Source organism: Camelina sativa, chromosome 8 (genome assembly GCF_000633955.1).
Source record: "Camelina sativa cultivar DH55 chromosome 8, Cs, whole genome shotgun sequence".
Classification (NCBI taxonomy): Eukaryota; Viridiplantae; Streptophyta; class Magnoliopsida; order Brassicales; family Brassicaceae; genus Camelina; species Camelina sativa.
In genome coordinates this window covers 16,430,813-16,445,954 of record NC_025692.1, presented here as the reverse complement: position 1 = coordinate 16,445,954, position 15,142 = coordinate 16,430,813, and the positions used below count along the sequence as shown (strand labels likewise).

Here is a 15,142-nt window from a genome sequence, read left to right as displayed (position 1 = left end):
GTTAAAAGACTCAAAAAGAAGAAAAAACCTATAATGTACTTCACAAATGGGTTACAGCCTCTCTGACTTACGCTTTCAGAACTTAAGGTGTGGCAATAGTGCAGGAAGTCCAAGACGTGCTCTGAATTGCTGCCGGTAGTAGCAATTTCCAGGAGAGACATATCATCCACCATAACGGTTATGTTACCACTTGTTACACTCTGTAGCTTTCGAACGGTTTCTTGTATCTCTCGAAACAGTTTTGCAACTGCACTCACATTGTCTTCCACTTTATCACCATCTGCTAAAAAGATATCTCAGTAAAAGAAAGTGTTGTTCAGATCTGAAAAGATAAGAGTAATCAGCACCTTACTAACAAGGTTTAAAGACGACAACTGACAACACAAAACAATGAAACGCCCACTTACAAGTCGATAAATTTGAGAATAAAAGTCAAATATTGAGATAGAATCTAAGCTAACCCCACCAAAATTCATCATGTGTGTTCACAATACAACCTACTGGTTTCACAATCTGATTTGCAGAGAACAGAGACAATAGCCTACTCTATCTCTTTAAATCGTTTGCTTTCAAAGAAGAACCACTCTAACTAATAACTAGGCCAATGCACTTCCAATCCAAGCACCCCAAGTATGCTTTATCAAAGACTAACTAACTTATTAACAAAGCTGATGTGACATTAATAAGCTAAAGTCTACTTTTCTAATCAAATCGACTGTGTTTACCTGAAAAGTCTCACCTGAGCACTTAACCATGAGCATGTCAAAGAACACCAATCGATTATTCGTCTTGTGGGCAGCTAAATTACATCCCTGTAACAATGGCACAACACTGAGAAAAGCCATGAGAATGTAAATGGCGACAAAACAGTAGAAAAAGATTGAAACTTTTACCAGTTTACGCAAGATTCGATCATAATGAGAGAAAGGGCGAGCAAAAGCGAGAACGATTAGGGCGTCAGAGGAATTAGGGGAGAGAACACGTTTCATCAGCTGGTGAAGCACGAACGAGCCACTCGTCTCTACACAGTCTTCGATTAGTACTACTTTCCCATTTAGTGGCGATTGATTGGCTAGCTGCTGCTCATCAAACCCTAAGGCTAAGTCGAGGAGATTTACAGAACGATCCATCGAGAGGATTGGAGGGAGAAGAGTTGTGACAAAGGAGATATTTTAGGTTTTTGCTGAAAGAAAGAGTAAAGAAAATATAATAATAAAGGCTTTCACGTTTGATCCATTTATATTTTAAGCCCCTTAACTTTTGATTCTTCATAAATTATCACTCTAAATGATCAATGTTTTTTCTTTGAGCTTTGTCTTGACGAGTGTTTTTGAGATTTTTAATAATTTCTTTTTTACTATAAATCGATAACAAAATTGGCAATGAAGAAAGAACTACAGTTTTATACGCAGGGCCGACGCAATAGATTTACAGAACGATCCATGGAGAGGATTGGACGGAGAAGAGTTGTGATAAAGAGAAATTTTAGGTTTTTGCTGAAAGAAAGAAGAAAGAAAATATAACAATAAAGGCCTTCACGTTTGATCGATTTATATTTTAAGCCCCTTAACTTTCAATTCTTCATAAATTAACACCCTAAATGACCAATGTTTTCTCTTTGAGTTTTGTCTTGACGAGTGTTTTTGAGATTTTGAATAATTTCTTTGTTACTACAAATCGATAACAAAATTGGCAATGAAGAAAGAAACTACAGTTTTATATGCAGGGGCGGCGCAATAGATTTACAGAACGATCCATGGAGAGGATTGGACGGAGAAGAGTTGTGACAAAGGAGAAATTTTAGGTTTTTGCTGAAAGAAAGAAGAAAGAAAATATAACAATAAAGGCTTTCACGTTTGATCGATTTATATTTTATACCCGGAAGAATACTTTTTCTATTTTAAGCCCCTTAACTTTCGATTCTTCATAAATTAACACCCTAAATGACCAATGTTTTTCTCTTTGAGTTTTGTCTTGACGAATTTTTTTGAGATTTTTAATAATTTCTTTGTTACTACAAATCGATAACAAAATTTTCAATGAAGAAAGAAACTATAGTTTTATACGTATAATATTAAGATATGAACATGATGAAAAAAGAGAGCTAAATATCAAAAATGTTTTTATATATATGACTTGGACAGGAAGTTCAGAATATAGTTGGTGTGGAGTTCAAAGTATTTTTGGTTGTTACAACTCAAGAGTAAACTAGGTGATATCCTGATACTTTTTCATAGAAATTAAAATTTTAAGATAAAAATTTTAATTGTCTAATGTTTCATTTTTTATATAAACTAGATGAATACCCGCGCTATGCGCGGGCTTATCGCTTACCATTTTTTAAAACAGTTTTGCTAATAATTATTTATGTACAGTTTATTTTAGCTTTTCTTTAATTGTAGAAAACTTGAAAAATATAATTTGACAGTTCATTGTTTTAATACTTCACATATGTTTTTTCATTTTGTAATTGACTTATTGTATACATGCATAAACAATTTTGTTTTGAGAGATTTAAACATTCTACAATTCTTGTCTAAAATTTCAAAAGAAAATATAGCTTGATCTAAGGATGCATATTTGGTAACAAAGAGTTTTTTGGTTGAATAATTTTACATTCATTAAAAAGAAAAGCTTATCTATTTAGATATATTCATACTTAAGGTTCTCAATTAAATACTATGTATCACTAACATTTTCTGTTATCAAGAATTGCAGCTTGGCTAACTCTTAATAGATATAATTAAAATAGACATCTTCCTTTCATGTTAGCTCTTCAAATTTGGAATATAACTCTAATTTGGTTTTTAATAAGAATTTCATTCAGTTTTCTTTTTAACAACTTCTAAATATTATAATATGAAAACCAACAGTCATGAATTTATTCAACTATCTTCCTCTTTGTTTCTTTATTTTTCTAAACCAACATTATACAGTTTTATTCAACTATCTTCTATTTGACAGTGAACAGAGAACCCAATCTTTTTTATATATAAAATTTTATTTCTTTAGGGACAAACTTATATGAATTTTTCTACAATATTAACCAATATATCTATCACTGCTGCAACTCTTCAAACTATTGAAAAAATTGTAACACCTAAACCATATGCCCATACATTCATGGTTTACGCCAAGAGGAAGAAGTGGCGCTTTGATTCACTCCCAATGTCCTTTTGACTTTTGGTGATGCATCTATTTTCTTGGGATATGTTCTAAGCTTCTCTAAATTTGTTATGTAACTATTAAAACTGTTTGTGATATAAAATAAAATATAAAAATGAAAAATGTTTCATATTCCTTTAAGTTTATTTAGATCTGTTTGTTTTTATTGAGGATGAATAAACAGGTGGCACTCTCTCCACTGCTGATGTGTCACTCAAATGGAGAGAGTTAGCCATCTTTCATAATATAGATTAATTGTTTTAAAATTCACATAGTTAACCCTTACCCAGATTAATGAAAGTTGGATTATGTACCAATACTATTATTATCCATATTTATTTATCATTTTTTTAATAAAAATTCTTTTAAGTACAATATTTTTCATTATCCTAATTACCTGTTCCCATCCTATTTCCACTATTTCTCATCCTCATTCCATATATAGACTGGATTTTAATCATAATTTTAATTTATATGTTCTAATATGAAATTACTTGCATAATCATTAATGTACTTTTGATGATATTAAGAGCATATTTGATTAAAATAAATAAACATTTTTGAGCTTGTTATATTTGAAAATCGTTGAAGTATAGTAGAATGAACTATGATTGTTTGTGATATGTAAAATTGTTTGGAATAACATAAAAGTCGATTAAAAAGTTATAAAATATTAATAAGCAATCATATATGTATGTGTGGTTGTGAAGTGACCTTAGTGCAGTGGCATGAGGTAAGTCCACTTGTAGAAGGCACCATCACACCAGAGATCGAGTTCCGCTTCCGACGAATGTAGGAATTTGGCTAATGGGCCGGCCAGTTGTAGCCCAATAGTTGACAAAAAAAAAATATGTATGTGTGGTCAATTCTCTTATATGCATGTGAACATTAAAATTTGATTATTCTAGTATCTAAATCAGGTCCGGCTTAGACTTTACCTAAACCTAGTACTATCTTCTAAAATCCTTCTAAACATATACTATTTTTTTCAAAAAAAAAAAATACATGTAAAATTTTTTTTTGGACCCTTGAACCCTCTACTCTATCATCCTCAGCACATGTCTTAAACCGGCACTTATCTAAATCAATATCATATATAAAAAACAACTTGAACTTTTTGGTTAAAGTTTAGAATAATATGCAACAACAAACAAACTTTAAAGTTATAATGGATAAAAAATTTAAAAATATAAAAAGGAAAAGAAAGAAAATAAGCAAATTAATGTCGTAGTGTCTTTTGAATTTATATTCATATAAAATTGTTAGATGTTCCATGTTCATAGATCTGCAAGGATTAGGTGTTTTGATCCTAAAATTTGTGAATTTCTTAGGGATCAAGATGACTTACTATATCTCTTGGATGAGCTTTCTAAATTATATTTATTATAAGAATTATTTACTATATAATTCTAATTATAATAAATTTCATTACAAATATTTCTTACAGTTGGTCAATTTTCTAATACATATTCGTGCCAATTTTTTTCAAAAAAGCAGAAAATTCGAGCTATTACCCAACCATTGATTAAATTAAAACTCAATGCAAAAACCCAATGCAATAGCTCGAAAAGTTTCTACTTTGATTCGAATCAGAGAGAAGAGTGACCCCTATCTTCTGATTATGCTATCGAATCTGATGCTTTTGCTTATGTTAAACACGAAAATTTCACCATTGTCGTTTAAAAGAATCTGTCTCTACTAATTAATGTTTCTTTTGTTACCTACAAAAATCCATTAAATGTAAATTGGTGGTTTTTTCACTTAATTTCAAAAATTTTAAAGCCAAATTATAATTAAAATAGCTAAAATACATATTTATCCGTTTGAAAATAAACGGTGATAATGTTTCGCCATCAACTGTCACACTATTGAATTCGCATCGTCTGACTTGTCTCTAACATCTGAATAGAATCGACCTATTTTAATCTTCTAGATCTAAACACTTCTTTTCAATCCATTTGATTCACATCTTTCAATTTGTGGAGAACATCCAAATAAAATATCTTCAGTTGACACTCAATTTAATTTAATAATATGTCTTTAATATGTTTGATATGATTAGATTAAAATTTTCAATGCAAAAACGCAATGCAGAATCTACCCACTTTACTCCAATTAATCGGGGAGACGGTCTATTTCCCCATGGGAACTATCGTATCGAACCAGATAGAGCCCGTTCTTCACCCTCGGTCTATTTTTTCCCGAAATAAAAGTTCGAAACCAATTTCCCCCCGAGTCGAAAGTTCGAAAGCTATATCTCCACAGTTTAATTCTATTTCATCAATTAACCCATATATCGGTTTACAATTTACTTAACCGATTAGAAAAAAACCAAACCCAAATTAAACCAAAATAAACCCGATTTCGACCCGTTAAACTTCGATTCACTATCCAAAAATCCCTAAAACTAAAAATCCCCAAATTTGCGAAGAACCCTAGATCAAAGTTTAATTCTTTGCTTAAATTTCTTTGGGAAAACAGCTTCAATGGTGATTGTCCTGGCAGATGCAGACTTCGGAGGAGATTTCGATGAAGAAGCACATGACAGAGATGAATTTCACATCGACCAGTTGGTGAATGAGTTCGTCGATGAACCACCAGTCCGCCATGATGTGTATCCGGAGAGTGATACCGATGAAAACGGTGACGGTACAGAGCCAGTTCATACACATATCAGGCGCGGTGATGGGCATTTGTACGATAAGCAGACATTCTTCAGTGGAGTTGCTTTCAAAGAAGCAGTGACGGACTATGTTCTCAGAACTGGAAACAATTTGAAGCAATACAGGTATGATAAAGATAAAATTGGCTTTATGTGTGTTGGTTGTAATGGAGATGATGGTTCACGGTGTGAGTGGAAGGTGTATGCCGCAATTCTGCCAAGTGATAACATGTGGAGGATTAGAAAGTTTAATGATAAGCATAGTTGTATCCCTAATGGAGAATGTGAGATGTTCAAGGTTCCACATATAGCTAGGTTATTTCTTGATAAGATTAGAGATAATCCTGAGTACTTCATGCCAATGAAAATGGAAGAAATCATAAAGGAAAGGTGGAAGATTAGTGTCACTAGGCATCAATGTCAGGCGGCTAGAAAGAAGGCACTAATTTGGATTGATAAGGAGTATGATGAACAGTTTGCTAGATTAAGAGATTATGCTGCTGAGATATTAGAATCTAACAAGGATTCACATGTAGAGGTTGAATGTGTGACTGATGATGGAGGGAAAGACATGTTCAATAGGTTCTATGTTTGTTTTGACAACATAAGAAGAACATGGAAAGAGACTTGTAGGCCTTTAATAGGAATGGATGGTTGCTTCCTAAAGAATAAGGTCAAGGGACAGCTTTTGGTAGCTTTAGGTAAAAATGCTAACAATGGTATTTATCCAATAGCATGGGGGGTTGTAAAAGTTGAGAACACCGACAATTGGGTTTGTTTTATGTAGTTGCTGAAGACTGACCTTGGACTAAATGATGGTGACGGCTTCATTATGGTCTCTGATAGGCAAAAGGTAAATTATTATTATCATGGTTTGTAACTGATTTTGATTGTGTATTTTTTATGGTACCTTTAAATGATTATTCTTATTTTGTAGGGATTGATCAAAGCTGTTCAGCTGGAATTGCCAAAGATGGAGCATCGAACATCTACGGGAACTTGAAGAAGCATCATGGAAATAAAACTCGGATGAAGCCACTTTTGTGGGATTTGGCTTGGTCTTACAATGAGACGGATTATAAGCGGCACTTGGAGAGGATCTACTGTTATGATACTGGTGTATACAATGATGTCATGAGGACAAATCCAAAAAGCTGGTGTAAGGCATTCCACAAGATTGAGAGTTATTGTGAAGATGTTGATAATAACCCCACAGAGTCTTTTAACAGCTCCATTAACAAGGCAAGGGAGAAACCATTTATTGCTATGCTAGAGACAATCAGACGACTTGCGATGGTGAGGATTGCCAGAAGGTCTGCAGAATCTTATTCTCACACAGGTAATTTCAATGATTTTTAGTATTATCAATGGTTTGATTGTTTCTCACACAGGTCTCGTTTTAAACAATAATGATTGCATTGTTTGTTTGCAGGGATCTGCACTCCATATGTTGCATTGTTTCTAGCTAAAGAGCATAAGTATGCGTGTGAGTCGAAGGTTTATTCAAGCACAAATGGAACATATGAAGTACATCATGGTTTAGATAAACATAGAGTCTGCCTTAAGAAGATGGTTTGTTCCTGCATGAAGTGGCAGATATGTGGCATCCCATGTGAACATGCCTATGCAGTCATCATCGAGAAAACACTTGTCGCCGAGAACTATGTATGTCAATGGTTCAGGACAGCTATGTGGAGAAGAAACTACACCGAAGGCCTGGTTCCACAGAGAGGTCCAAGGTTTTGGCCTGAGACAAATGCTCCTAATGTGTGTATACCAGATGATGAAGATCAAGATAAAGGTACGAAGAAAAAGCCTGACAAAAAGAGGAAGAAGGGTGCCAATGAGTCGTCAACTAAGAAGAAACCAAAGGAGAAGAAAAGAATCATGCATTGTGGCATTAGTGGAGAAGCGAATCATAATTCTAGGTTCCACAAGAAAGAGTTTGCCAAGGTGAATGTATTTTCCTTTTCATGGTTTCAGTTTATAGAGTTTGTTTTGGTTTACTAATGTTACAATGATTTAATTTTTTTTTGCAGTCAAGTCAAGGGGAACCAAGTGAAGGTTCACTCACTCAAGCTTAATCAAGTAGCTAAGTAGAAATAGGGTTCTAATTTTGTGGTTGCCTTAATGTATTTTCGACCACATAGACTTGTAATTCCCTATGTCTTTTTTCTTTTGTCTCTTCTTAAAACTTGCTAGTGATGTATTTTGGTGAATGTTTTATGAACGGCTATGATCAATATCATAATTCTGAAATTTAACTTCTCATTCTCATTACCACAATAGCAACAACAAACTAACAACAATTGTCTTCATAGCAACAACAAACTAACAACAACAAACTAACAACAATTGTCTTCATAGCAACAACAAACTAACAACAACAAACTAACAACAATTGTCTTCATAGCAACAACAAACTAACAACAACAAACTAACAACAATTGTCTTCATAGCAACAACAAACTAACAACAACAAACTAACAACAATTGTCTTCATAGCAACAACAAACTAACAACAACAAACTAACAACAATTGTCTTCATAGCAACAACAAACTAACAACAACAAACTAACAACAATTGTCTTCATAGCAACAACAAACTAACAACAACAAACTAACAACAATTGTCTTCATAGCAACAACAAACTAACAACAACAAACTAACAACACTGAATCTCTTGTTCAACCTAGTAGCTTACTGAGACCAATCATGATCATACATAAGAATACTATGATAAGCATCATTCTCTTATTGCTTGATTTGGCTTCATCCAAAGCATCTTCAACCTTCTCAAATATCTCCTTCTCCATCTTCTCATAAACCATCTTTTCCAACTCAAACCTCTCTGTTCTGATATCTTTCAGCTGCTTCTCAAGTTCAACAGTCTTTGCATCTAATGTATCTATCTCATTGACAAAAGCTTCATCAACCCATTTAAATGTGTGTTCATCGTTTCTAAGCTGCAACAACCCAAATGTTATACACAAAATTAGAAAAACAAATCAAATGTTATACACAAAATTAGAAAAAACAGTTACCTTATTGGCTACTGCAAACCCACACCGATAATATCTCCGGTACGGATTCGAATCGGACTTCGATGTCAAAGCCATGATTCCTTCCCTGCACCAACATCTCTTTGGCACACCGATAACCCTTCCTCTTGCACGGAAACTTGATTCGGTGGAATTTGTTGACACATTACTCATTGTGATACTCGAACTCGTGAAAGAAGAAGCAAATTCAAGAAGAAGAAGCAAATTCAATAAGAAAAATCGATTATGCAAGAAGTGAAAATTGATTTTAGGTTTTGATTCTGGGTTTTATGATAAACGGGTCGGGTAGGTGGAGGAATTTGGTTCAACAATTGGTTTATTTTTGGGACATATATGGTTTGGTCTCTGGTTTAGACATTATACCGCTATAATCCAGAATCGGGGAGATATAGCTTTCGAACTTTCGACTCGGGGGGAAATTGGTTTCGAACTTTTATTTAGGGGAAAAATAGACCGAGGGTAAAGAACGGGCTCTATCTGGTTCGATACGATAGTTCTTATGGGGAAATAGACCGTCTACCCCCAATTAATCTAAACATATGTCTTACTTTAATCCAATTAATCCGCACAATCCGAGCAGTGACATATGTAACTTTAACGACACGTACTATTCTCTTCATTTAACATTTATTTCGCGTATTTGAACGTTACTTACCCTGCATATGTTACTATATATTGGATCTAAACACTTCTTTTCAATCCGTTTGATTCGCATCTTCCAACTCGTAGCAAACATCCAAATAAAATCTCTTCATTTTACACTTTATTTAATCTAATTGTATGTCTTTAATTTATTTGATCCATATAGTTTAACATGTGGCAAACACCAAACATAATCTATCTATTTTACACCACTTAATCTAAACATATGTCTTTCTTTAATCCAATTAATCTGCACAATCCGAGCAATGACATATGTACCTTTAACGACACGTACTATTCTCTTCATTTAACATTTAGTCTGCATATTTTACTATATATTTGATCTAACCACTCCTTTTCAATCCGTTTGATTCGCATCTTCCAACTCGTAGCGAACATCCAAATGAAATCTCTTCGCTTTACACTCTATTCAATATAATCGTATGTCTTTAATATGTTAGATCCACATCATTTAACCCGTGGCAAAAACCGAACATAATCTACCCATTTTACTCTAATTAATCTAAACATATATCTTTTTTTAATCCATATGATCTGCACAATCCAAGCAGTTATAGATATAACTTTAACCACACGTATTATTCTCTTCATTTAACATTTATGTCGCTTATTTGAACGTTACTTATTCTGCATATTTTACTATATATTTGATCTAAACACTTTTTTCCAATCTGTTTGATTCGCATCCTCCAATTTGTGGCAAACATCCAGATAAAATCTATTCAATTTACACTTTATTTAATATAATCGTATGTCTTTTATCTATTTGATCTGCAACATTCAACCTGTGGCAAACACCGAATAGAATCGACCCACTTTACTCTACTTAATCTAAACATATGTCTTTATTTAATCCATTTGATCCACACAATCCGAGAAATGACACAAGTAACTATAACCACATGTACCGTTTTCTTCATTTCATATTTTTTCCCCTTATTTGAACGTTACTTATTCTGCATATTTTACTATATATTTGATCTTGACACTTTTTTCAATCCGTTTAATTTACATCTTCCAACTCGTGGTGAACATCCAATTAAAATCACGTCATTTTACACTCTATTTGATCTAATCGTATGTCTTTAATTTTTTTGATCTGCATCTTTCAACCCGTGGCAAACACCAAACATAATCTACCCATTTTACTCTATTAAATCTAAACATATGTCTTTCTTTAATCCATTTGATCCACACAATCTGAGGAGTGACATATGTTACTTAAACGACACATATTATTCTCTTCATTTAAGATTTATTTCGCGTATTTGAACATTACTTATTCCACATATTTTACTATATATTTGATCTTGTGACACCCCAGTTTCAGAGACTTGCAGAGAGGTTTAAAGAATTGATTTGGCCACCTATGTCACCAAAGTGCACTTATCTTTTCGGTTAAGGGTCCTCAGAGAACTCCAGAGTTAAGCGTGCTTGAGCTGGAGTAGTCTCAGGATGGGTGACCTTTCGGGAAGTGACTGTCGGAACTGTGCGAGTGAGGACAAAACACAGGGAAAAATCATGTGGTGATTTGTAGGGACGGTAACAAGTCTTTAGAGCCTCCCGGACGTAGCAAACCGACCGTTAGATATGGATGGGCTCACAGGCCTAGTGAGAGGACGTGAGGCCCATTAAGAAAGGTGGGCCCATAGAATGGAATTGGACATGGGGCCCACTAAGAGGTGACGGTCGGGGCGTTACAGATCTCAACACTTCTTTTCAATCCGTTTGATTTGCATCTTCCAACTCGTAGCGAACATCCAAATGATATGTCTCTTCGTTTTACACTCTATTTAATATAATTGTATGTCATTAATATGTTTGATCTGCATCGTTTAACCCGTGGGAAACATCAAAGATAATCTACTCATTTTACTCTAATTAATCTAAACATATATCTGTTTTTAATCCATATGATCTGCACAATCCAAGCAGTTATAGATATAAATTAAACCACACATACTATTATCTTCATTTAACATTTATGCCGCTTATTTAAGAGTTACTTATTCTGAATATTGTACAATATATTTGATCTAAACATTTCTTTTCATTTGTTTGATTTACATCTTCCAATTTGTGGCAAACATCCAGATAAAATCTATTCATATTACACCTTATTTAATATAATCTTATGTCTTTAATCTTTTTGATATGCATCATTCAACCCGTAGCAAACACCGAATAGAATCTACCCACTTTACTCTACTTAATCTAAACATATGTCTGTATTTAATCCATTTGATCCGCATAATCCGAGCAATGACACATGTAACTATAACCATAGTACTATTCTATTATTTTACATTTATTCTGTTTATTTGAACGTTACTTATTCTGCATATTTTACTATATATTTGATCTAAATACTTCTTTCATTCCGTTTGATTCGCATCTTTCAACTCATAGCGAACATCCAAATAAAATCTCTTCAATTTACACTCTAATTAATCTAATCGTATGTTTTTAATTTATTTGATCCATATCGTTTAACATGTGGCAAACACCGAACATAATCTATCTATTTTACTCCAATTAATCTAAACATATGTCTTTCTTTAATCCAATTAATCCGCACAATCCGAGCAGTGACATATGTAACTTTAACGACACGTACCATTCCCTTCATTTAACATTTCGTTCGCGTATCTGAAGGTTACTTACTCAGCATATTTTACTATATATTTGATTTAACCATTTCTTTTTAATCCGTTTGATTCGCATCTTCCAACTCATAGCGAACATCCAAATGAAATTTTTTCACTTTACACTCTATTTAATATAATTGTATGTCTTTAATATGTTTGATCCGCATCGTTTAACCTATGGCAAACACCGAACATAATCTACCTATTTTACTCAAATTAATCTAAACATATATATTTCTTTACTCCATTTGATCCACACAATCCAAGCAGTTATAGATGTAACTTTAACCACACATACTATTCTCTTCATTTAACTAACATTTATGCCGCTTATTTGAACGTTATTTATTCTGCATATTTTACTATATATTTGATCTAAACACTTCTATTCAATCCGTTTGATTCACATATTCCAATTCGTGGCGAACAGCCAAATAAAATCTCTTCATTTTACACTCTATTTGATCTAATTGTATGTCTTTAATTTGTTTGATCTGCATCGTTCAACCTGTGACAAACACCGAACATAATCTACCCATTTTACTCTACTTAATCTAAACATATGTCTTTATTTAATTCAAAAGTTATTTTATTACTATTTTTTTCTTTCGTCTGTAAATTCAGTTTATTTTTTCCTCCCCCCCCCTCGTCCAACTGTGGTTAATTTTTTTTCCTTTAGTTGGGGGGCAAAATAATAAATAAACAAAATTTAGGGTTCATATAATAATCTTGATTGATTGATGATACAAATAGATACACTCCACTCTATTTGTTATATAAATAACAATTAAGAAAATGCATCATCAAGTGTGACAAAAAAAAATTACTAATGGATATAAAGAAGCTAGCATCGAGCTTAATTATTATTTCCGTTTCCTGTTACATTCGTTAGTTAATTTAATACTTGATCATTTGGAATGTGCCAATGATCCAAACTAGTATATCAGACTTTAATTAAGTATGTATAATCTGAGCAGTGACATATGTTACTTAAATGACACATATTATTTTTTTGTTTAACAGTTATTTTGTTTATTTGAACGTTACTTATTCTGCATATTTTACTTGATATATGATCTTAACACTATTTTTCAATCCGTTTGATTTGCATCTTCCAACTCGTAGTGAACATCCAAATGAAATCCCTTCACTCTACACTCTATTTAATCTAATCGTATGACTTTAATCTGTTTGATCCGCATCGTTTAACCTGTGGCAAACACCGAACATATTCTACTCATTTTACTCTAATTAATCTAAACATATATCTTTCTTTAATCCATTTGATCTGCATAATTCGAGCAGTGACATATGTAACTTTAGCGACACGTACTATTCTCTTCATTTAACATTTATTCCGCTTATTTGAACGTTACTTATTCTGCATATTTTATTATATATTTGATCTAAACACTTCTTTTCAATCCGTTTAATTCGCATCTTCCAACTCGTGGCGAACATCCAAATAAAATCTCTTCATTTTACACTCTATTTGATCTAATCATATGTCTTTAATCTATTTGATCTGTATGGTTCAACCCATGGCAAAAACCGAACATAATATACCCATCTTACTCTACTTAATCAAAACATATATAACTTTAACGATACATATTATTCTTTTCATTTAACATTTATTCCACTTATTTAAACGTTATTTGTTCAGTATATTTTACTATATATCTAATCTAAACAGGTTTTTCAAATCTGTTTAATTCCCATCTTGTAACTTGTGGCAAACATCCCAACAAATCTTTTCATTTTACACACTGTTTAATTTAATCATGTCCTTAGTCAGTTTAATAAACATCCAAATTAATCCATTATAAAAAGGCTGGGAGAGACGAAAGGAATAAATACAATACCCCTGTTCCTCTCTAAGTCCACCATGCTTAAATGCGTAAAGAAGATCTAGCTGTGCATTGCGATTGACACACATCCAATTAGATATCTCCACGTATTTACTTCCTTAAAGTGGATAAGAACCATTCTTTTCTCTATATTTTTCATCACATCAACCGCTCTATTTCTGTTTTCCTTGCTGCCAAAATAATTTGGGGCTTTTCATATTAGGGTTTCTGATTATTCTTAAAATCTTTGAATTTGATCACCATGGATGATGATGGGTTACTCGATTGGGAGCTTCTTCATGGCTTTGATACAGAATCTACTGATTCTATCATATCGGAGAAGAGTGTAATCGATGTCGGTATGATTCTTCTCTCTGATCATTTCTCTGCTGATAACCTCGTAACTGAATCGGGTGATTCTTCCCGGGTTGATCACGGGTCGGAGCCTCCGAATCGGGTAGAGGTTGGTGTTGATTTGGATCAATTGGGTGATGATTGTGTTAGAAATGAATTAGGGGTTTACGATGTTTTGGGTGATGGTGAGGTTAGGTTGAGTGGTTTTGATGAAGCTGCAAATGAGAAGGATCTCGAGAGGGAGGCTGCTGCTGAATTAACTGGTGGAACTATATCTCACTATGAAGTAGCTGATGAAAGGCATGTTGAGAGCCAATCTGGTGTTGAAGAGCCTATTGAGGAATCGAGCAAGTCTTTGTCTGATGCAGGGGGGAATGAGTTGGTTTCTGGAGATTCTGGGGTTGTGAATGGTGAAGATGAGATTGTTTCGGGTAGTGTTGTTGCTTCTACTGAAGCGGGTGAAGGAAATGGAGGGAGTTTTGTAGAAGTTGGAGCTGTGAGATCTGGCGATGAGGGTAAAAGTAGAGAGATTGTGTGGTGGAAGATGCCGTTTGTGCTTCTTAAGTACTCTGTGTTTAAGATTGGTCCGGTTTGGTCTGTCTCTATGGCTGCAGCTGTGATGGGTTTGGTTCTCTTGGGACGCAGATTGTATAATATGAAAAAGAAAGCTCAAAGGTTCCATCTTAAAGTTACGATTGACGACAAGGTACACTATTTTAACTTTCAGCCTTGTGTT

At 33.5% G+C, this 15,142-nt stretch overlaps 4 protein-coding genes across 9 annotated transcripts in view; 2 read left to right on the top strand and 2 right to left on the bottom strand.

Annotated features, from left to right (window-relative positions):
- LOC104707297 (elongator complex protein 6) overlaps positions 1-1,177 on the bottom strand; it is a 4,327-nt gene extending 3,150 nt beyond the window's left edge. The window contains exons 1-3 of one of the 3 annotated variants that reach the window (XM_010423622.1): positions 894-1,177; positions 740-812; positions 72-295 (exon numbers count right to left, since the gene is read on the bottom strand). In XM_010423622.1, coding sequence (XP_010421924.1) covers positions 72-295; positions 740-812; positions 894-1,130 — 534 coding nt within the window. In that variant the 5' untranslated portion in view covers positions 1,131-1,177. The remainder of the gene's footprint in view (positions 1-71; positions 296-739; positions 813-893) is intronic. The other 2 variants (XM_010423624.1, XM_010423625.1) reach the window with 2 other exon arrangements.
- The window catches only part of LOC104707300, a 16,270-nt gene continuing 2,277 nt past the window's right edge, over positions 1,150-15,142 (top strand). The window contains exons 1-3 of one of the 4 annotated variants that reach the window (XM_019228505.1): positions 1,150-1,155; positions 5,905-5,906; positions 14,396-14,943. In XM_019228505.1, coding sequence (XP_019084050.1) covers positions 14,414-14,943 — 530 coding nt within the window. In that variant the 5' untranslated portion in view covers positions 1,150-1,155; positions 5,905-5,906; positions 14,396-14,413. Of the gene's footprint in view, positions 1,156-1,463; positions 1,470-5,904; positions 5,907-14,093; positions 15,113-15,142 lie in introns of those variants that run through there. The other 3 variants (XM_019228506.1, XM_010423627.2, XM_019228504.1) reach the window with 3 other exon arrangements.
- Positions 5,652-7,911, top strand: LOC104709596. The gene is made up of 5 exons (XM_010426180.1): positions 5,652-6,599; positions 6,674-6,680; positions 6,765-7,166; positions 7,260-7,780; positions 7,867-7,911. The coding sequence occupies exons 1-5, from the start codon at positions 5,652-5,654 to the stop codon at positions 7,909-7,911; spliced, it is 1,923 nt and encodes a 640-aa protein (XP_010424482.1).
- On the bottom strand, positions 8,506-9,378 carry LOC104707298 (uncharacterized protein At4g04775-like). Its single transcript, XM_010423626.2, has 2 exons — positions 8,874-9,378; positions 8,506-8,795 (listed from the first exon to the last, which is right to left on the bottom strand). The coding sequence occupies exons 1-2, from the start codon at positions 9,042-9,044 to the stop codon at positions 8,517-8,519; spliced, it is 450 nt and encodes a 149-aa protein (XP_010421928.1). The 5' UTR covers positions 9,045-9,378; the 3' UTR covers positions 8,506-8,516.

Bases quoted from the DNA above. Each gene is read 5' to 3' on its own strand.
- LOC104707298 (XM_010423626.2), bottom strand. From the start codon at position 9,044: ATGAGTAATGTGTCAACAAATTCCACCGAATCAAGTTTCCGTGCAAGA. The intron at 8,796-8,873 runs GTAACTGTTTTT...GGGTTGTTGCAG, and splicing joins GGTTTGCAGTAGCCAATAAG to CTTAGAAACGATGAACACAC.
- LOC104709596 (XM_010426180.1), top strand. From the start codon at position 5,652: ATGGTGATTGTCCTGGCAGATGCAGACTTCGGAGGAGATTTCGATGAA. The intron at 7,167-7,259 runs GTAATTTCAATG...GTTTGTTTGCAG, and splicing joins AGAATCTTATTCTCACACAG to GGATCTGCACTCCATATGTT. The intron at 7,781-7,866 runs GTGAATGTATTT...TTTTTTTTGCAG, and splicing joins ACAAGAAAGAGTTTGCCAAG to TCAAGTCAAGGGGAACCAAG.